This window comes from Lutjanus erythropterus, chromosome 1 (genome assembly GCF_056507025.1).
Source record: "Lutjanus erythropterus isolate fLutEry1 chromosome 1, fLutEry1.hap2, whole genome shotgun sequence".
NCBI lineage: Eukaryota > Metazoa > Chordata > Actinopteri > Lutjaniformes > Lutjanidae > Lutjanus > Lutjanus erythropterus.
Window position 1 is genome coordinate 35,894,179 of NC_139317.1, and position 23,473 is coordinate 35,917,651.

General features: G+C 41.9%; 1 protein-coding gene across 2 annotated transcripts; it reads left to right on the forward strand.

Moving 5' to 3' along the window:
- Nucleotides 1-10,088: 10,088 nt before the first annotated feature.
- sall1a (spalt-like transcription factor 1a) lies at nt 10,089-22,692 on the forward strand. Of its 2 annotated transcripts, none has more exons than XM_084720777.1 (3): nt 10,089-10,973; nt 16,514-19,920; nt 21,017-22,692. In XM_084720777.1, exons 1-3 carry the CDS (start codon nt 10,901-10,903, stop codon nt 21,455-21,457), a joined length of 3,921 nt encoding a protein of 1,306 aa, XP_084576903.1. In that variant the 5' UTR covers nt 10,089-10,900; the 3' UTR covers nt 21,458-22,692. The 2 variants fall into 2 exon arrangements, with proteins under 2 accessions (XP_084576903.1, XP_084576913.1); XM_084720787.1 differs by lacking the exon at nt 10,089-10,973 and adding an exon at nt 13,585-13,718.
- Nucleotides 22,693-23,473: the final 781 nt, after the last annotated feature.

Sequence of the window (23,473 nt, forward strand, 5' to 3'; positions counted from 1 at the left end):
GGGGTGAAAATATTCTAAATAAAGCATACACTTAAATTGATATTGACTTTTTTAGGTGGACCTTTTTAAAGTGGCTGAAATACCGTTTGGTTTTGTGCCGGTACTCCTCGCTGCTTACCTTATACAACCCTACTTCAAATGATGTGACATTTTAAAGGGATATTTCTTATCTAAGTAAAAGAAAATTTTCATCGTGAGTAACTTAATATTACCATGGGTGATTAAGTGTGAAGTTCCACAGACAAGTTTGCATTTGCAGCTTTGTTGAGAAATGCAAACATTCAGTGATATGCTCAGTAACTGCATCCCTTTTTGTGCGGAGCGCAGATGTGAGTGTGGTGTGTGGACTTAGGTAGAGCAGGCATGTGCAGCAGCTGGCAGTCCTTTAGGGTTTGGGCGCTCACACGTCGGTGTTAACAGTTTAGCTTCAGTGCCAGGTAGAGAATGAATGACACGGGGCAGGGTGGCACATCCTTGGAGATGTTTGTCAGGAGATGTCCCTCCCTTCTGCATGTTTACACTCACAGGGGCCACACTTGGCTGTTAGCGGGGGAGAAAACTGGGAAAACAGCCGTCTTGTGAGAGCCAAGACTCTTACTGTGAATATTAAAGAGAGACAGAGAAGGAGGGGGGGGGGGAGAAAGAGAGAGAGAAAACCAGCTATCTGGACAAAACAAAGCTGGGTTTGGAGAGCCCGGAGCACATAATAAGCACGGCTCTTTCACTGCACACCCAGGGCACTCTGGAAAAGTGGGGAGGCCGCTGAATGGGAAAGGAAGTAATAAAAAAAGCAAACTTCTTTGAAAAGAGTCCTGTGTGTGTGTGTGTGTGTGTGTGTGTGTGTGTGTGTGTGTGTGTGTGTGTGTGTGTGTGTGTGTGTGTGTGTGTCTATACGCATGTGAGTGTTTGTGTGCCGCTGTCTGCCAGAGTGATGAGTACGTAAAGCCTACCTGTAGCACAGTTTTTGGACACAAGATACAAGCTGGCTTTTTGACGCTTGGATTGCTGACAGGCAGAAATATTAAATACTGTAACATCACCAGGGATTGTGGGTGGATCACAGGGGCCTTGTGAAAAGGTAAGGAGATCTGTGCCGTGTCCCCCCGCCAGACGTTTTGATGGGAGTTTAAAAAGCAGCGACTCGCCAGACAAGACGAGCCAAAGAGGTAGGAGGCAAAGTAAAAGGGCAGTGGAGTTTGATGAGAGAGTCTGATTGCCATTCTGTCTGACATGCAGCCTAAATGAGCTAAGAGAGAGACTGACCGTACACACACTCACAAGAGTGGGCAGTGAAGTGTCTGCCTCTTAAACATTTTGCATAAATGCATGCATCATACACTCACAAAAATATAAGTGCAGCACCATTTGTTTTGCTCCTTTTTTTCTAAAGATCTCTGACTTTTTCCTGTGCACACAAAAGGTTTACTTCTTTCAAATTCTTTAAAACTGTTGGTGAGCACTTTTCCTTTGTCAAGATAACCCATCCACCTGACAGGTGTACCATATAGAGATGCTAGAGCTGATTGGTTAGTACTCGTAATAACTGGTTAGGGTTGGAGTAAGAATATCAGGGTAAGCCAATCAGAGGCAGAGTAGGGCGGGTCATGACTTTGTCCTGCTGGGAAAAAATTGGCATCAGTAGCAGAGTCATGCACATATCCAGTTTTGCATACCTGCACCTGCTCACACCTGCGAAGATGAGTACCAGAACCGACCCATTTCCTGCAGTCATCCCCAAGTCATATCTGCACCTGTCCAGCACCATTAATAAAAGTCCCGTGACCCAGTCTGTGATTAAACACATGTACAGTCACTCACTCGTCGCTTGTGTTCTCTTCTGGCTCAGCGCCTGCTCTCCTTTAGCTGCCGATGTGTTTTCATAGTGATCACAAGCCTAGCTTATCAAAAGCTTAGACTTTATGACACTTTTTACAGGCAGCAAAGTCAGGGACAACATTCTCTGATCACACTCTATTTCTCCCGAGTATCTGACTCTTCCTTCAATGATGTATTGTCCACAATTATGTCTTTTCCACTGCCTATTTTTGCCTTTATGTCATCACTTTTAACTATCAGCTAGCCTTCATCACTGACAAATCAGATAGTGGTGTCCTGTTGTTTGGTGGCTGGAGGGGTCAAAAATTGTGTTGTAAGCTCTCACAATAATATACTGGTGGCTGATTGGGCTTATTAGTGGATTTAAATATTAAAAATACTGCACAATCATTTTTATTTCTTATTTCTCCAGGGAAAAATACATTATTGTATTATGTATTATTATATTACATTATTGTTCTCACCTGCTGTCCATTTTTACCCGTGTCTGTGAATTCACATAAATATATTTTTTGCAGATTACACAGCAATTTACTGCTGATACCAAACCCAGTGCAGGATTCTAGTCTGTAGCCATCTGTGAAATGGCCATTGGTCATAGTTCTAATAAAATAATGCAAAATGAGACCAAAAACTAAAGCGTTGTGTTTATATATTTGTTGCCAAAAAAAAAAAAAAAGAGTTGAGTCTGGTTAAAAGGTGAGAGGAAGCACAAGAAGAGGAGAAGCAGACATCAGGGGGTGAGTTGTGAGGAGAAAAGGAGGCAGCAGGAACAAATTGGGGAAGTGGTGGCAGCACTGTAACTTCAGTGAGTTCAACCCCCAAGGTAGTCTTTTTGCTAGTCATCAGGGACCTGACTCCTCTGACGTCCCGTATCCGACTAGACTTCTACAAGTGGGGTAAATAAAGAATGACAAGCCCCACGTCACCCCTCCCGTTTCACCTCCAGGCAGGTCTCACCCCTCTCCTCCCCTCCTCTCCAGTGCAGGCATGGTGTGCAACAATACAGCTTTAACTAAATGACGTCTCATTTCCTCTTGATTCGCTTTGGTGAAAGATTTTTTTTGTAGCTCAACAGAAATTTTTTCATCCTCCGTCTTTTATCATGTGGTCACCGGGTAGCTAAATAACACACTCTACAAAAACAGACAGAGACTCCCTCTGACACGCACACACACACAAACATACATTTAGAGCTGTCTCTTGTGTGGTCACAGGGAGCTGAAGAACACATGCAAATACATGAGAGGACCTCACATTGAGCCTGCAACGCTGCTCTTTCCGACAGATTGCTGATTTTTAACCGCCAAAACCTCAGTGCAGTCTAATGTGTGTTTGTGCTTGTTTTAAAGAGCAATTAAGTATGGAAAGGCGTCATATTTAGCGCTGTTTTCTTTATTGGGAATATGGAGGAAGCAGAGGACAAACTGAAGTAACCATGTGATGTATTGTGTGCTATTTGTTTGGGCACTAAAATGGCACTGTGAAAAACATGGTCCACCCAAATTGCAATCCTCTACTCCAGATAATTAATCAATACATCCAGAAATAAGGAAATTATTCTAGATAGAGGAGGAAAGGAAAAGGGTAGGTAGAAGAAGTGTGATTTCTGTATAAAGTTAAAACTTTTTTTTATTTTACTTGGTTAAAAATAGACAGACCCTCCAGGATTCCAATGGTTTTTTTTGGATTGTTGTGGCCTAAAATGCCTGATTTCACAGCAGCTCTTTAAAAAAAACCTGTGATGCATGTTGCAATGTTTTTAGGCAATTTTGCAATGTAACTGCAGAGGCAAGTAAAAATGCCCCTCCAAAAAAGTTGTGTTTGTGTGTGTGTGTATAATTCATTAAAAATCAAAGGCACATTGTTCCAGGGAGAATAAAACCACACTCTGTTCTGAGTGTTTCAAGTAACCTTACCAGAATAGCTACGGTTTACAAAAATTAGAACAAGATATGCTTTATTTGTATAAAGTGCACCCGGGGGGTCAGTAATGTCAATAAAAATGACAAACGTGGTGAAAAAAAAAAACTTTGAGATGGTTCATTGAGATGTGCATGATTGGTGAAAGGTCACTGGAAATGAATTTTCAATTTAAATATTTCAAATCAAAGGCAGAACCAGCAGCTTTCCTCATATATTTTTTTTCTCTCTGTCCCTGCCTACTTGCAGTATCTGCCATGTGTCCAAAGAAAAAAACACTTCAAACAGGACATGGCATAGCTTACCGGCTGTAATATCATTAAAGGCATAATAGTCAACATTTTACAAAAACAAACAACCCCCCCCCTCCCCCCCCCCCCAAGTGAGATTCAACAATCAACCCTCTTTCCAGGGCATTTGCAACCACCTCGGACAATTCCTACTGATACTACCTTTAAATGAGAATCTGAAAATTTTCAGGGAATAAAAAAATGTTTGAATGGAAAAATTTAATGGAATCGTGAGCTTGGAATCAAAGATCAAATCAATCTGTGGATTTTGAGAATGATGACACCCCTATTAAATGCAAAGCAACGACCTGAAGGAGTGAATACCAGCACCACCAGTAGCCCTCCCAGGTGCCAGACAGCGAGTCTGGGAGTGTCATGGAGGCTGCACCCGCCCTCCACTCCCATTCCTCCCCTGTAGCTCCAGGCAGGTCAGGGACAAGCTGGAGATCAATAGCTTGCGTTTGCCCACAGCAGCCCCATTTCTCAGGCGGGACACTGATGCTAACTATCAATAGTAATAAGGGGCTGTCTGAGACACAGTTAACTGCTGGCCAACCAACACAGCTGTCTGCTGGCGGCAGTTGATAAACATCTTGTGCCCAGAGTCACTGCGAATAAACCACTTGATATGTTTCAACTTTGTGGCTGTATTTACTGTAAGAATGTCTGTGTGAGTGTGTGTTTTACGTGGTGTGTCTACTGGCTCGGTGGTTACCTGCACGCTGCTTTGTTGTGTGGTTACACTCCTCGCCCGGCTCGCTCTGTGGCTGAAGACGCAGACATCACATGTGTATATTCCGTACGTTCTGTGTTTACGAGCGTGTGAAGTAATGTTGGGATAATTCAATGTGTAATTTTTAGTTTTTGCTTCCAGGTTCTTAAAAATACATAAACACTCAGCTTTCAGGGGGTGATGTCTGTAATTTCTTCAAGATGTTTGGAGTGTTTGGTTCCTGTGTAACCTCCAGTCTTAGTGATGTGTGTCAGTGTAATCCAGCTCCGTTCTGCGAAACATCTAACGAGCTAAGCATCTCTCTTCATCCAAATATCATTCGTCAATGTCATATATGAAAGCAGAACGTGTTTTTCAAGAATACGAAGGAGCTAAAATGGGAGTCTTGGTGGTCGTCCAGTGCCATGGTGTTTCTCGTTAATGCAAGTCAAGCGAGCATGTTTAATCAGATACAATCAAGTGAATTTGTATCATAACAATCGGAGGATTTGATGATTGCATCTCTGTGACTGTGAGTATCTATTCAGAAAAAAAGTTGGGTACAGGATAATGAGAAACAGACAGAACATCTTGTTAATATAACTTACAGAATTAAAATTGTAGATATGTTTACTCTAGAATTGTGTATAAACACATATTCTGTTAGTTTATTTTGTATTTTACAATTATAAATGACTGACATATTTTTAAAAAACTTTTTTTTGTAAATTATTGTCTAGTTTCATATTTAAAAGCATAATATGCAACGTTTTCCTAAAAAATAATGTGTAGACTCATATAAACATAATTCCTTTCAATCATCACTAATGACCCACTAGAAGTGTGTGGTGATGTCTGTGTCTGCAGAGACCCTGCAGCCTCTGCCTGCTTGTCCTTGTTTTCTCATTTTTTTGCTGGGCTTGGGACACTTTATCAACCCTCCTGACATCTTTCTGATGTGTTTATGAACAGCTCGGACAAATCCTACTGATTCTACCTTTAAGTGATCACTACATTATGAATTTGTTTTTGTGTTTCACTCAAAAAAGGATCACTAATATTATTTTAAATGAATGGCTGTTTTGAGAATTTGGTTGCTTTTCTCTGTTGTAAATAACAGAGTGCAGAAAGTTACATTATTTATATATGTATTATTTTATCATCTTCATTATTATTTATTATATTGTTCTAATGAAAAAAGTCTTCCAAGTTTGCAGTGGAGCTGCAATTATTAATCAAGTAGTTGGCAACTATTAAATTAATCGCAAACTAATTTGATGATCCGTTTGATTTTTAAGAAAAAAAAGTCTAAGTCAGCTATTCAAATGTGAATGTTTTCTAGATTCTTTATTCCTTTGTAACAGTAAACTTAATGTTTTTGGGTTGTGGACATTTGAGGACCTCATCTTGGGCTTTGGGAAACGCCAATCAAGATTTTTCACCATTTTTTAAAAACATTTTACAAACCAAAAAGACTATTCCACAGGTTGTGGATATAGATTTGACTGTGAGTGCACACCACCTGTGGTATCTGGTTTCCAGTTACACCAGTCAGGACAGGACACTGCTGGCTGCCTCTCCTCTCTCACTAATAACTGGGAGGACGAGACTCTCAGTCAGGGATCCCCTGGCACACGTCTCTGAACACTTGCACACTTGTACCTGGGCAGCTACAGCTCATACACACACACGCATACACCATCACACAGAGTTGGCAGAGTGTGTGTGTGTCATGGATAACTGTACCAGTGGCACATGCAAACTCACGGACATGGTGTGTGTGTGTGTGTGTGTGTGATGGGCCAGTGACCTCTAGCACCTCAGTGACACTCTTGAATGTTTGCTTGTTTTCCCTCAAACAAGCCGGGACTGAAAGGGGGTGTCTGTAACTGCAGCTGAGATAATGTAAAAACAAACACGGCCCATTGATATCGGGTGATGCTGCAGGAAGTTGTCAGGGGGCACAATGGGGGGAGACAATCTGTGGGACAAGTGGTGGCAGGGCTGCTGGAGGACAATAGAAAGGGTTTGATCTCTTAATTAATGGAGGCTATTCTCTACTGCTGCAGGTACTGAATTTTAATGCAGGCGATTTTTCACAGGGGTTTCTTTAGTGGCAAAACGCAGCTCTAAATGCTGCATTCTGATCATCCAGAAGACAAAGTAATTTCAGTTCATGCCAGAAATATCTGCTCTGTTCTGCAACTGCTACACTGCTTCATAAAGTTAGGTTCATTAGATCATTTAAATTACATTCCTATAAAAACATGTTGTAAATATGAATGCGACAAGTGTAGTTACGCTTATTTTTTTAATTTTAAAGATTGTAAGAATAGTTTGCATTTCAGTTGTTGCAGTTGGACACCTTTAACAAAGCTGCTCTGTGCCAGTGACAGTGTGTGTGTGTGTGTGTGTGTGTGTGTGTGTGACTTGATACGAGGAAAATGTGGGCCTATTTCTTTATTTCTTTGAGCATGAGGCCAGCTTACAACAATCCCTTTAATCAAGCTCCTAATCCTTCTGCAAGACGTCACCATGCCATTAATAAGGCCATGCACTTCTTGATATTTGTGTTGGGAATGATGGGGGTCAAAGGCGTCAGCGTTTACTGTTCATCAAAAACAATGCTCAAAATAGCAAGAATATACTTTTAGTCTGCCATAAAATTATTTTAAATTTATTTAGTAAATTATAGGCAATTACATGTGTTAGCTGACATGATTTTACTGTTTTTATTCAAATGTGAAGACTCCTCTAATTCTGTAATCATAAGTTTGATGTAGTACTCTCTATCAAAGGGCCTTGAATCATATATCATATAACTGATGGCATGTAAATGTGACCTATCAAATAATTGTGGTATTTTGTATTGACACAATTACCAACACAAGTCCTGAGAATAGTGTGTTAACATACAGGAGGCTTAAGACTGTGGACCCCTGTAAACCCTAAACTCCTGTAAGTTTTCCTGTCTTGCCACTCGGGCTCCCATTATCACACACACACACACACACACACACACACACACACACACACACACACACACACACACACACACACACACACACGTGCAGCTGACCTAGATGAAGGCCTGATCCAGCTCGTTGTAATTCTTTGGGCATCGCGTCGAGCAGGAGCAGGACCGTGAATAGGAACCCACCACGTGTTGAATGCGGTGTCACACAGAAAAAAAGGGGCTTTTACTCACAAACACACTGACACACACACACACACACACACACACAGAGGATCACTAACAACTCGGGTTTGGGAGATTCCCCGCCGTAACTATCACATTATGCGGCCAAACGCGCTGCGTTTCTGAGCCATTTGATCAATCATGGGATGTCAGTGATAATGGTGAATGATGGCACCCGGGCCGGACCTTCTGTCATATGTTGCGCACAGCATTGATTGCGCAGACAACTGCGCACTTTTTATGCGCCAAAGGCTTCTGTCATTTTCCCCAGCAGAGAAAAAAAGTCACTCTTATTCACACTGACAAATGGCGACTGGTATATGTGTGGATAATTAATTATCATTAGGTTATTTTTTTTAATGTATATGAAAATAAACAATAATTGTAAATCAATACTATTTGTATGATGAATATTTTAATTTTAATCATGAAGATCTGGGTGAGATTATTCTTTTTAGCCTCAACTTTCTTCTTTCAAAGCACAAAGCTGACCAAATTTATAATTAATTCTCTTTTCAATATTATAAAAATATTTTTAATCAACAAGTCATCCAGCCAGTTGCACCTGAATGGCCAAAATAAAACCTTTAAAGTCTGAAGTTGGGAACTTTTTCAGGCTCTGACATTGAGTTATGTCCGTGGGGTCCCCAAACTGTGTCCGTGTGTGTCATTCAGCCCATGATTGTTAACACTGTATCCTCACCGTCCCGAGTGAATCCCATTTAAAATGTCTCCCGCTCGGCTGGGCTGCAAATCACCCTGTTTACAATCTCACACCAACACTCACATCAATTAACTGGCCATTGATTTTCCCGCCCGGGACATTACAATATTGCAGACCCCTTTTTCCTCTCCCAGCAATTTCAAGTTTGGTGCACATAATTGCACGGCGCTTTTCAACGACACACACACACACGCGCTTCCCCTATTAATGATCATTTGTTGTTTGATTTTGTTAGTCACAGCCTACATTTCGATTCGGTTACATTGTCAGATTTTAATGCAGTTCAGATATCTATCAATACTACAAAAATATATGTCAAATTTAATTTTAAAAAATGTACACATTTATTGTTTAAATATCTGGCATAACGCATTGATAAAGCAGATTACCGGAGCCATCAGAAGTATTTGATTTTCCCCCTTGCTCTTTCCTTTTTTTGTCATGAATAAGTAAATAGTAAGGCTAGTCGAAACTAAAAGATAGCTGACACAAGAGAGGACCAGATCCATCTAGCCTGCAGCCGCTCTTTAAATATTCAGTGAAAAATAATGGCATCCGAGGCATCACCTATAGTAACATTATTATCTTCATTTCTCAAAATCACCCTGACTGAGAGCTTCGTTTATCTTTTTCACGTAATAAATCTACTCGACTCCTCAGCGCTCACATGAAGCTCCTGTGGGACCTCTTGCCCTCTTAAAACATCCCCACTGAAGGCGCACGACCTCTTACTGCATTATCTAATAATAATAATAATAATAATAATAATAATAATGATAATAATAATAATAATAATAATAATAATAATAATAACTAGGTGTAGTGTGTAAGTGGTACATGATTTATTTACAAAGTTGATTAAGATATTGCTTTCTTGGTTTAACCATTATATTTTTCACTTATCACTTGCATTTATAGACATTAAAAACAACAAAAGACCTTCAAAACATTCAACTTTTGATAAAATTATCTAATAGTCATTCTTAAATATTTTACTGTACAAATAACCCGCTGGATGGCAACGATATTAAGACAAAAAAGTTTTTTTTTTCCTGATATTTAAGTGGTGTGAAATGTAGTTGAATCCACATCATGTAAGTGTGAGACAGACTTTGGTTAATATATATATGTTTAGGGGAGAAATTAAAAGCTTTATTTATCCCTATTCAGATGAACAGACTTGTCTCCGCTGTCTTTACCACTGATCATCCCGTTGCTCACAAAGCGTTTTGATCCGCTGTGCGCATTCAGAGAGAGAGAGAAGAGGAGGGAGGGAGGGATGGAGAGAAGGAGGGAGGGGGGAGGAGGTGGAGGTGAATGGCAGCATGACTGAATAGCCCGGTGACCAATCAGCTCCTCGATGGGCCGGGCTCCGTATTTGTCCCAGTGCTGCACGGGCCCTCAAAGTTTGTTTATTCGCGGAATGCGGTGTGTGATGAAAACGTGTTAGTAAGTAAACCCCCTTTCGACTAATAATAATCAAATGAAACCGATTGGGACGTCGGAACACGCCGTGGACTTTTGGGAACGCGTACCGGTGCCATTTACGCACGGAACATGCGCCTCGCCGCGTTTTAGCGCACCGGGAGCCACGATTGAAACTCTTCAGAGAGTAGGTGTCGGTGTGCAACACAACAAGAGCTGAATTACTGCGATCTTCATGCGAGAGTGGAGGACGGAGTACCGAGTTTCAGAGAGAAGAAGAAGAAAGTTGGCTGGAGATCGCGGAGCGTCCACTCAGTCCACATCTACAGGAGGAGAGAAAAAAGCAAAGAAAAACTGTGATCGCTGCTTGATCAATGTGAAAGATTGAAAGATACTGTCGCAGGCATTGACTCGAGACGCTGACATTCCCCTGTAGTAGTCAAGATAAGCTTTGACTTGGCTAACAGAAGGGGTTAAACCGTATCTAAAGGGAGTTTGGAAAACCCAGCCTTTCTTCCCCGTACGGATCAACTCATTGGGTGGGAGCTGAGAGAGAGACAAGAGTCCCCAGCAAATCAGGAGCTAATTGATTAAAGAGACTTCATTTGAATAGGAGGGGGGCTGGCGAGGTGCCAATCGCCTTTCAAAGAAGCCCCCCGTATGATTAATCGCAGAGCATTATTGATAATCATAACGGGGCACATGCGCGGTGGATGGGCTCGATTTACGTAATTTTTGAGAAGGTTTTGTAGTCATTTTTTTATTCTTTGCCTGCTGATGTGCCAGCCAGCATGTCGCGGAGGAAACAAGCGAAGCCGCAACACTTCCAATCCGACCCTCATCTGCCCTTATCGGAGCACAATGGTGAGTCCAAGTAACCTAACATCGCTGCTTTTATCCGAGCTGCGCGAGCAGCTCACTTTTTGGGCTGTTTTATCGTGTCTGTGTTCACATCTGACGGTTAAAGTTAATACTTTGATTTGAACTTTATTCTAAAGAGGTTTTTGTCGGTTTCTTTGCAAATTCCAGCATCTTGCTAAGGAAAGTCTGAGCCACTTTCAGAAAACTTAATAATCGGGATTTTCTTAAATTCACATTATTCCACTGCAAAGAGGAATTTCGTACTGCTTTTATATTTTACACACTTAACACTCTTTTATCCGTTTTATACAGACTTAACCATAAAAGATAAATAAGTTAAAGATAATAACGAAACTACACGCTGCATTTCTCTTCAGCTTTACAGCGTGTGCGCCTCAAAAGTTTCGAAACTTTGTAGTTTCTACTGCAGATTTAAATCTTGTTTTTAAACCAACTTTAAAATTTTCCTGTAACGAGTCGTCGGTTTAATTTTCGCTTCTCTCCGAGGCTTCCCCTGCGTTCAGCGGTCGGTCTCGGTGCGCCGATGGACCACCCTGTCGCTCCTGCCGGGACTCCCAACTTCTCTTGAGTCCCGGGCACAGAAATTCTCTGGTCCGTGTGTTTCAGTCCTGCGATGTAAAGTTGAATAATATTCCTCTCTTTTATAAAAATCAGTCTCAGTAAGATATTTGTCGCAAACTATGTTTGCACATTAACGTGTTTTAGTGGTTAAAAAAAAGTTGGATGAAAGGAGGACAAACTTCTGTAAAGAGCGCTGATGAACACACATCCTCCCAGATCCTGAAAATATCCCCTCGGTTTACTCATCGTTTACACTTTTTGTTCAAATAGCAGCAGAGAGAAGTTCAGTCTTACTCACTCTGAGACACACACACACACATTCACACACACACACACACACACACACACACATACACACACATACATACACATTCACAGACACACACACACTCTGGATTTCTGTTTATCTACAAAATCATTTATAAATTTCTCGACTAAAATCATCATTGATAACTAGGCTTGTTAATTTGTACTTTAACACTTTTAGATAAGCTCACGCTTAAGGATGATATTTGGCCTTCTGTGAAAAATATAACCATGAAAATTATTTATTCAGATTAAAATCCTCTCTTTTGACGGTGATGTCGTGCCCAACATGTGAAATCAGTTTATACAAAGTGTCATTCAGAGCTGGGAATCCAGGACTGTGGGCTTGAGCTCAGTGTTTCAGAGACCAGCAATAAGCAGTCAAGTTGCAAATAATAGTAATGTTTTATGCAATGGATAGAAAATATAAAACAAAAAAAAAAAACTTCCACAAAACCACAGTGTGATCAGCTTGTACGAGAAGGTTAATAAAAGTTCAATTTCGTAACAGGACGTTGCGTTGTAACGTTTATTTTTGTTGACCGACTTTTGGACTTTTCTAATACAGGATTTACTAAGAATTTTTTTTTTCTAGAAATTAAAGAGATGTTCTTAATTTAAATGGAAGCTTATCTTTGCACTATCGCGCAGTGTGATTGGATTTTGCTGTACAAAATGTATATTTAGAATTATTATTATTTTTTTAACAACGTTATAAAATACAGCCTACAGATAAAATGAAAAATAATTTTTGGAGTTGTCTAGACCTGTTGGCCAAGGCCTATAAATTAAATATACGCAATGTAAATACTGTCAAAGCCACATTGTGTTTAGGATACTGCCTGAAAAGCATGTGCAGGTAATTTGAAAGAAACACTTGCTTCTTTCAGGAGAAAACCCTGCACAGAAACGGTATTTGCAGCCCAGTTCACGTGATTTTTAGGAACTCGATGATTAATGCAAAACCCAGTTAATTCCAGAGTGCTGTCTTCTGCTGCATTTTCCTTTAAATCTAATAAACTTAATGAAGAGTTACTTTTGTCACCAATCCTGGCAGGCTGAGGAAAACAAAATTTCTCAATCACTGTGCTGCATGTAGAAATTGTTGCAAGTGTCTTGTGTGTGTAATTCTCAGGTTATGGACATGCTGTCTTTAGGGTTTTTTTTGGGGGTATTCAGCAAATGTTCAGTGTGAGGAGAGTTGTGTTAGCCGGAAGTGGAAACAGAAAGTCATTGTATTTGTAGCTGAATCTCAGTGATGCTGAGGGCCGTGGTTACTGGAGGGTCGGAGTGAGAGCCACAGAGGGTGGGATGTTGAGCTGTTTTAACCTTTGCCAGTGTCCCTCTGTGTGGAGGTGATGAGAGTTCAGGGCCCAGTGTGTTCCCCTCTACCTCACCATTGACCCTGCTGATCGGAGCTGCAGGCGGCCCAGCAAGGCCCCGGCTTTTTATTTAAGAGTGTGTGTGTGTGAGTGTGAGGCCTTATCAATGTTGTGGCCGTCCCCTTTTGCCCTATCAGTGCGGCCCCCCTAGAGGGCAGATTGGCAGGGCAGCCCCGTTTGCACTGTTGTTCCCTTGCAAACAGAGAGTTGTCATTTTGCCAGTGTTTATGTGGCGTGAGTCTAAGGTGTAGCCTGAAGGACTTGCTTTGCCTTTTTTTTCCCTCCCCTTAAGCTTTAAGCATGTCACCGGGGCAGAGCTTCTTAGATTTGAGTCTTGTCCTGGACCACGGCAGCTTTAGTGGAACCCCATCTAGTGTTCAGTGGGATGAGTCCTGAGGGCTGGAGACGATGAGAGCAGAAACCCTCCTGAAGTTACAAGTGTCAAGAGGCTCACAGAGGCCCCCTGCGAAAAAATAATGTAGGATCTCTCAAAGCTCTCCGTCAACTTTTTCCACTAATCCTCGCTTTCTTGTCTCTCATATTCAGACTTTGGTCAATCTCTTTGAGACTCTGTCCTCTGCTCTTTGTCTCTCCTGACGCCCTTTAGCCCTGCGCACTGCTTACATTGTGCTTTTGATAGAGATTCTATGGAAGTTTTACAGACTCCATCTTTATACCAGCTTGACTTTATCTTAATTTTAATTCGAAGTTAATCCTTGCTATTTTGGGAATTAAGCCTAATGCTAGCATCTGCGCTGTTTGCTATACTAGTCTGATGTGGACAGTGGATTTGTATTCATGCATTGATTTAGTTTTCATCCTTTTTTGTCACCATGTAAAACATAGTATTGCAAAGTTTAAAAAGCAGTTCAGCCGTGTAAGCATTTAAGTTATTGATGAAATGTGATTTCTATTTTTTCCAGCTGTAAAGACATTATTATTATTATTTTCATCTCTCACATACCAAACTTAAGATAGAGTGAAGATGAGTCTGTCCACAGCTGCACTGCACAATTTTGATGAAAATGTTTTGCTCCAATTCTTTAATTAGCTAAATAGAAATGCATAAATTATTTTAGGACTTTTCTCCTTTTCTCTGTAATTACATATATGAGTGATAGTTTTGCCGTTATAATTTTGCATTTGCATGTTAAAAATATTATTGAGAATCTTTTAATTTGGAGGATTTTGAGAATGCGTACCACATAGAATTTTTTAATTTTAGTTTAGAAATTGTTTTAATAAAAGAAACACTTGTAGGCCCTTTCTAAAATATCTGTATGAGTAAAACAGAATTAATTAAATATCATTGCATAAATTTGTCTCTCAAATAGCAATTGCTTGTATGTGGTATAATTTTTAATGTGCTCTGCGTAGACTTGAGCATGCACTCAAATATATGCACACACACACACATTTTATGTATTTATTAACTCTGCATCTTCCACACGTCTGTTTGACAAAAGTTTTTTTTTTTCTTTTTTATACTGTTCCTATTTTCATCCTACTTAGTATCACATGATCGGATTTTCTTCACACAAATTTGTGTACAATCAGCCTTGAGAAAAGAGAAAAGGTGTTTATTTAATCTGCACATTTCTCACACTATGAATCAAACACATTTTTTCAAAATTAGCGCTCAGGGTGTAGGTAGACGGGTGGGTGGAAGGGGGGATTTAACATAAAAAGTTATCATTAAAGTTGAGTCTTCCCTGTTTGCATGGTTTGGTGGTGTGAGGGCCAGGGTTTACTGTCATGGCAACTTTGCGTTATCTGATGTCTCTGAGCAGAGAAACATTGAGGGAGATAATCCCTGAATTAAACAGGATCTGCTTTGAGTCGACTGAGATGAGCAGGGCCAGGCTGTGCCGACGATCCCCGCCGCTCCCATGCTGCGCGAACAATGGGAAGGCATCCTGTCTCTCTGTGGGGCAGGGCTGCACTTCTCTGGGTTTCATTTGCAAATGAATTCTTGGCCCTGATGAAAGTGTTGAGGGGCCATAGCCACAATGAAAGGGATTCATAGAGAAATGCAATTTGTAAATCAACTTGTATGTTAAACAGTGAGATTTTAGTGTGACAAAGAGGGAAAAGAATAAGAAAAGTCTGGATCACAGCAGTGGCTCTGGGGGCAGGGTGTCGTCTTGCCTTTTTTACTCTCTGACTCTTCCTGTTTATCAAAATGGAAAATTAAAAAACCTGTTTTGCTTCTGAAAACCGGTCATTAGTTTCGAATTTTCATCTCGATGAAAACAGAAGTTGCTGCGTCTGTATTACACGTTCTGTAAGCTGGTGTGTCCGGTTTTTCAGTTTTAGCAAGTTTGTGATGCTTGCATTCTGATGTACCACCCACTCCCTAAGTTTTGACCAAGTCATTTGTTTGAACAAAAAAGTTTTTTCCATTGCTTTTTTCCCTGGAAATATTTACTGGTGAATGCCTTTTCTATGGTTGCTAATGTTTTTGTTTAAGTTTTTCACAGTTATGGAACAAAAGTCTGGTGATTTTAAAAATTTAACGTACTTTTTATTCTTTTCATTAGATCACAGACATTTTAGCCATGAAAAATAATGTCAAATCATATGTATTTAATAAGTCACCATTTACTTTTCTAACTTTTCATTTTTCCTCTTTTGTTTGCTTGTTGTGTTTATTATGTGCACATAACCACCTAGACGCCACAGGCTCTGTTGTTCATGTCTCACTGCAGCCTGAGTGGATACAAATTAGTTTAGTGACATAGATAACCTGTCCAAGATGCCCATAGATGGCTGAAAATGAGCAAAGTTGACAGCAAATTGAAAGTCTAATAAGTCTTTCAAATGCTTGACTTGTGCCAAGTGGACAAGAAGACTTTGAAGGGCATGGAATATAGGAAATCAATGCCTTTCTATGAAATTTCATTAAGACCCATGTCCTCTCTTCACTCTGTTCTATATTTTGATGGATTATCTGGAGAAAATGATTACCTTTGGTTGGACTCATGAAGCCCAGATGTGTATCTTCAAAGATCACTTTTAAGCAATATTTGAGTAGTTCTCATTGATTTAGTATCCTCTCTTATCGTGTTTCAGAGGCCACTGCATTGAATAGGCCTTTTCTCATTTCTGTTGGCTTATTGTTGCCTTTCGATCGTTGTTTTTGTGAACACATCAAGGGGATAAGTGTAAAACTGATTAACTTAAGATTAACAACAATGGAATTTGAGGAGATAAAGCTGCTTCTTCAGCTGCAAAACATTTCTAATCACTAATCCTCTGTTTCCTCTTTTTCAGGGGACACAGAACTTTGCTCAGAGGACCCCCCCTGCAAGGAGTCAGACGCCCACGTCTGTAGCAGATGTTGTGCTGAATTCTTTGAACTATCAGATCTTGAGGAACACCAGAAGAATTGCACTAAGAATCAGCTAGTTCTGATAGTGAATGAAAATCCTGCCTCCCCCACCGGAACTTTCTCGCCTGGGTCTCCTCCACATAATCCTGATGACCAGATGAATGACACAGCTAATAACACTGATCAAACAGAGTGCAGTGACCTTTTGGAGCCTAACACTCTTGAAAAAGACGAATCCATGGACGTGGACGTTTCCGGAATGAGCAGTGGTCATGAAGAAGAAGGCAGTCATACAGAGAGTGGGAGCCCCATCAACACAGTCAGCAGCCATGGCAGCAGGAGCACCTCTGGCCCTGCAGTCGGTACTTCAGCTATCTCTGCCCCTCTACCTCAGATCAGTAACCTGACTGAACTGGGGAACTTCTCCATGATCAACAGCAATGTCATAATTGAAAATCTGCAGAGCACCAAAGTGGCTGTGGCACAATTCTCCCAAGAGGCCCGCTCCACTGGGGGCCCCAGAGTGGCAGTGCCAGCCCTTATGGAGCAGCTCCTAGCCCTGCAACAGCAGCAGATCCACCAGCTGCAGCTTATCGAGCAGATTCGCCATCAGATACTGCTACTGGCCTCCCAGTCCCCAGAAATGCAGGTGCCCCCAACTTCTGCTCCAGGCACAATGGGGCCTGCTGCCAGCCCACTGACCACACTCAGCTCACATCTCTCCCAACAGCTGGCTGCAGCCGCAGGCCTAGCGCAGAACCTGGCTAGTCAATCAGCCAGTATTAGCAGCCTAAAGCAGCTGGCTGCAGCGGCACAGCTACCTCAATCCAACCCAAGCAGCAGTGAGACATCTCAGAGCATTAGCACACTGGGGCCATCAACAGTCAATGCCCAGTCCTCTGACAAGAGGCCGAGTCATATGAGTAGCCTCCACTCTCAGCTCAACAACTCCTCTCTAGCTAAGTCATCCACGCCAGCATTTGGAATGCGTAGCTTGTTAAGCTCAGCAGTGAATCCCCTTCTACCTCAGCCCCCACCTGGAAACCCCATGTTCTCCAGCTCTCTGCCCAATGTTGGCACCACCGTAGAGGACCTCAACTCTTTAGCAGCTTTGGCCCAGCGGACAAAAGGCAAGCCGCCAAATGTCACTTCATTTGAACACAAGAGCAGCTCTGATGATGCTTTCTTCAAGCATAAGTGCAGGTTTTGTGGCAAGGTGTTTGGGAGTGACAGTGCCTTGCAAATCCACCTGCGCTCTCACACTGGAGAGAGACCATACAAGTGTAATATCTGTGGCAACCGCTTCTCCACCCGCGGTAACCTGAAGGTGCATTTCCAGCGTCATAAAGAAAAATACCCACACATCCAGATGAACCCCTACCCTGTTCCTGAGCATTTAGACAACATACCAACAAGCACCGGCATTCCATACGGCATGTCCATGCCCCCTGAGAAACCTGTCACCAGCTGGCTGGACAGCAAACCAGTTTTGCCCACTCTGACCTCCTCAGTCGGCATGCTGTTGCCACCAACCATGCCGAGCCTGCCGCATTTCATCAAAAAGGAAGATCATTCAATAGCCATATCTAGCCCTTCTGTTACTGCAAAGAGTGACTCAGGTGCTGCTGAGCCTTCAGCTAAAAGTAATGATGAAGTGTCTGAAGAGGGTGAAGGTGCAACTCTGCCTACCTCAAATGGGAAAACTGAAGAAGGCAGCCATTCCTCAGGCTTCGTGACAAATGTGAGCTCTGCCTTAGAGAGCACTGCCGACTACACAACATCTAACAGCCCGCCAATGATGACCAACCCACTCATGCCTCTTATGTCTGATCAATTCAAGGCTAAGTTCCCCTTTGGAGGCATCTTGGATCCTCTCCAGGGGTCAGAGACCTCCAAGCTACAGCAGCTTGTGGAGAACATTGACAGGAAGGTGACAGACCCAAATGAATGTGTCATCTGCCACCGGGTGCTGAGCTGTCAAAGTGCTCTGAAAATGCACTATCGCACTCACACTGGGGAAAGGCCGTTTAAGTGTAAAGTCTGTGGCAGGGCGTTTACCACCAAGGGAAATCTTAAGACCCACTACAGCGTCCATAGGGCCATGCCCCCTCTTCGAGTCCAACACTCCTGCCCCATTTGTCAGAAGAAGTTCACAAATGCTGTAGTTCTGCAGCAACATATTCGCATGCACATGGGTGGGCAGATCCCCAACACCCCTCTGCCAGAGAGTTACCCTGAGTCCATGGCCTCTGACACTGGTTCATTTGAGGAGAGAAACTTTGATGATATGGACTTCTCTGATGACAACATGGAAGGAATGGAGGAGGGCCCTGATAGCAGTGTGCCAGACACACCCAGGTCAGCTGATGCTTCCCATGACAGTCTATGTAACTCACCAGTTCCTACTGAAATGGCAGGCCAGGAGGGACAAGAGAAAAATGGCCAGGAGAATACCCACAATAATGAGATACAGGAGCTACAAGTCAGCCAAATGAAGGCTATGGCAAATGGCTTAGTTGAGGGGGATTGCCTCACCAATGACTCCTCGTCTCTGGGAGGGGATGTTGAAAGCCAAAGCGCCGGGAGTCCAGCTGTGTCAGAATCTACCTCCTCCATGCAGGCGCCATCCCCCACTAGCGTGCAGCCACAACCACGCAAATCCCCCAGCCTCGAAGAAAGGCAGCAGAGGGCCTTATCCTTTGAGCACACCAGTGCGAGCCTCTTGCAATCTCACCCCTCCAACATCGGAGCCCTGGACCTGACATCTGTCAATCCCTCAAAAGACCCCCTGGGCATGGTATTCGCCTTCCGTGAGCGTAGCACCATCAAGAACACATCCTGTGACATCTGTGGGAAGACCTTTGCTTGTCAGAGTGCCTTGGACATTCACTATCGAAGCCATACCAAAGAACGACCATTTATTTGCACGGCCTGTAACAGGGGGTTCTCCACCAAGGGCAACCTCAAGCAGCACATGCTGACCCATCAAATGAGAGACCTGCCCTCACAGCTCTTTGAGCCCTCAAACACCAGCCTGTCCTCTAGCCCGACCCCTTCCCTCCTCTCTGTAGGCTCTCTTAACAAACCAGAGGTCAACGGCTTCCTCCATGGCCTCCAACAAGAGAACAAGGACATGCCCCCTGGCTTGGTCACATCATCTGCCTCCACTTCCCCTGTACTTTCTGCCGCTCCACCACGCAGGACACCGAAACAACACTTCTGCAACACTTGTGGGAAATGTTTCTCCTCATCCAGTGCTCTGCAGATCCACGAGAGGACCCACACAGGGGAGAAACCCTTTGCCTGCAGTATCTGTGGTCGGGCTTTCACCACCAAAGGAAACCTCAAGGTAAATGCTGAAACATCCAGAAAGTTTTGGTCTCCTAAAAGTTTGTGCGTGAGAATGTTTGTGAAAAATGAGTCTCAGAGCTGCTATTTAGTTTTATACGGCATGTCAGAGCACTAGGCATCAAGAGGTGGTAATGTTGTATAATTAATTAATGGCACAGCTTTCTTAGAAAAAATACCTTAGTGGAAAGGCTGAATCACACAACTAATATGATTATTGGGGAGAAATTCCAGAATGTAATCAGTTAAGAATGATTCAGTGCACAGAATTAATTATCAGAGGTAATCATTATGCGCTAGGTCAGTCTGTAGTTTTCCATAACAGACTCTATGAAAGCTGTCACAGGCCTAAATCATTAAGAAAAGAATCCCGCTCAATGATTTACAGAAACCTGGGAGAATTATGTGACCTTAAGATAAAATTACATCAGTCATTTTTGAGTGTATCAAACCTTAATCCGTGAGAAAATTTTGGTATACAAGTTAATTATTAAAGATTATAGTAAATCAAGCTCTGGCATTTGGTTGAAACTGGTGCAGATATCTGCATTTTTAGTTCAAGTTACTCCCCTACAGTGAACATAGAAATGTCTCTGAACTTTGTTGTAGTAGATTGTACATTAAAAATATATATATATATATTATTTGAATGTGTCTTTCGGGGATTATGAAGTCGAATGAATTGAAAAAAAATGTTGTGTTTGTCAAGAAAGGGTATTGGCAGAGGTAAAATGTCACATGCAATACTGGGGACCACAATGAAACTGGACAGCGCAATTTTACTGCAAGCCCTGTGGTCCTCTTGTGAGATGAGCAAATTAAGGTTTAGATTAAACAGCATGTATCAGTCTTGCCAAAATAGGATGTTTACACCATGCTGATACCTCTCACAACATAGGCAACTAACTGGTCTGCTGCACCCAGGGTGTGAAGCTATTTTAATTTGGAGTCGAGCATTATTATTATTTTTTCCATTGCATCATCTCATGTGCAGCTCTTGTGGCCAAGTTTGTAAACATCACTAATTTTCATCCCTCTCATTGCTCTGTCTCTCTCCTCCCTCCCTTTTATTCCCTCCCTCTCTTCTCTCTGTGTAGGTTCACATGGGCACACACATGTGGAACAGTGCTCCAGCCAGACGTGGCCGCAGGCTCTCTGTTGATGGGCCAATGGCCTTCCTGGGTACCAACCCAGTCAAGTTTCCTGAGATCTTCCAGAAGGACATGGCATCGAGAGCAAGCAACGGGGACCCGGCTAGTTTCTGGAACCAGTACGCTGCAGCCTTCTCCAACGGCCTGGCGATGAAGACGAATGAAATCTCTGTCATCCAGAATGGGGGCATCCCGCCCATGTCAGGTGGTGTGGGAAACGGCGGCAGCTCTCCCATTGGTGGTCTGACCGGCAGCCTAGACAAGCTGCACAGCATGGAGCCCAACGCTGCGCTTGCCGGTTTGGAGAAAATGGCCAACACGGAGAACGGGGCCCACTTCCGGTTCACACGCTTCATGGAGGACAATAAAGAAATCGTCACCAGTTAGAGTGTTTGTCCTCCGCTGCGCACAGACACATGAAGACGCCTAGAGGCTTATTGTACACATATGTAGACACACACACAGAAGAAGAAGAGAAAGAAAGAGAACAAGACAGGGACAAAATCAACTGAACTGCTTTGCTCGCCATTGAATCTTTACGAACATGAGTGTGAAGACAAGTTGCTTTTTTTGTACAATGTACATGTTATAGTTTTAAGGAGCTTATTTATTAGTGATTATAACCTTGCTTGAAACCAAGTGGAAGCATTAACAGTTAGGTTTTTGTTTGTTTTAAAGCCAGAATGGGTATGTATGGGTGCTTAAAAAAATGTGCTTTTGAAACTTAGAATATCTGGGTAGATAACCTTACCTTGGCATTAAGTTATTTTCTGTCTGTAGTAGCTATAACCGAACTGTCGATGTTCATGTGATGCATTAGCCCTGTAATAAGCAAACAGACTTGCTGTAAATAATGTACACTGATCTTCTGTAGATGGTCTAACATCTGTGTGTTCATGCCCCCTCTCCCCTCATCAAAACAAAACAATGAAATTCAGGCAAGGGACTAAATGATGTGGTAGTTCCTTTCTTTCTGATTGCTATTTACCTTTATTTTATTTAAGGAAGACAAAACATTGAAGTTTGCTACATTTCAAGGTTTTCTTTAGTGTTAACTCATTTTGTTGTTACTGTTTCTGTGTATTGTACTTTCTACTTTTTTGTTTACTTCCACATTTTTTCCCTCAATCTCTCTCTTTTTTCTGTTGCTCGTACTTTTGGTGTTGTTGAAAGCAAGACAGAAGGGAACATTCGGCCTGGCCTATTTCCTGGTTTTTGGAACTGAGACAGCCAATCAAAATGAGCAGGATTTTCTCCTTTAGTTTCTCCGCTGGATTTCCACGTTGCTGCTATGTCCCAGCATCCTCACTGACATCAAGTGCAAAGTTCTGTGTTGAAGCTTCTGTAAATACGTTCAGATGTGGAAATACAAACTCCCTCGTGAGAAAATGTACATATAGCTCACACAAGAGAAGTCCATCACGGCCAGGGGACAAATGATAGTGTTTTTATAAATATAAATATATATTGGGTTTGACAACCTTCGGACTGTTACATGCACTTTCTTGGAAAGTTGGAAGATCTTTATGGGTCCAGTTTCTCTACACTTTAATACCTACTAACAACTAAGATACTGTAATTCTTTACTCTAATAATCAAATACATCAGTTTTCCAAAAGAAACATTGTGTGTTTGTGTGCTTTTATTCCCTCTTTTATTTATCATGTCATTGAAAATATATTGATTTTTATTTTTCCTACATCAAGCACTGACACTGAAAAAAAGCAGAAATAAAATAACTTTCTGGCCTTTGAGTACTGTGTGTTCAGGGCCGTTGTGCGAGTCGTTTCAAGTCAAGTCGTTTTTCTTGCACTGACAAACAACAGAAGCAGAAACGGGAGTTTTTATGCAGTCATTGATGATGTGAGCTTCCCTGCTCTTTAATTTAAATCATGATCGCAGTTTTAACCTCATAATTTCCGTTGCCAATCCTTGAAATCGTCAGTTAATCACTGATCCTCGGAATCAAGCAGATTCAGGGCTTTTTACGCGGAAAGCAAACGGTTTTCTCCTATCATTTATTTATACACGCTCACTGGATTCAATTCAATTAAAATCACAGCGGGGAAAACATGTTATTTTTTGCGTGCACAATTCAGCATTAGCGCCTTTAAAGCGTTCATGATTCAGTCTTTTGAGGAAATATACGTTTCATTAAGAATGCGACGATCTAATTATTTGCAACAAAGCCCCAAAAAGAAGTTGTCAAAACGATCACACGGTTATCCGGATAAAACCTTTGACGCCTTTGAAGGCATTTGCCTTTCTTTCTCTTTTTTTTCTTTTTTATTCAAACTGATTTTTTTCCTCTTTTGTATTTCAACAGCTGCATTTAATTTAACACATCGTTGCACATCCTGCAATACAGGATCTGTTAATTTCTGTCCGGCATCCTCGGCGCTC

Coding starts and splice junctions, on each gene's coding strand:
- sall1a (XM_084720777.1), top strand. CDS start 10,901: ATGTCGCGGAGGAAACAAGCGAAGCCGCAACACTTCCAATCCGACCCT. Junction 10,974..16,513: donor GCCCTTATCGGAGCACAATG/GTGAGTCCAAGT, acceptor CCTCTTTTTCAG/GGGACACAGAACTTTGCTCA. Junction 19,921..21,016: donor CCACCAAAGGAAACCTCAAG/GTAAATGCTGAA, acceptor CTCTCTGTGTAG/GTTCACATGGGCACACACAT.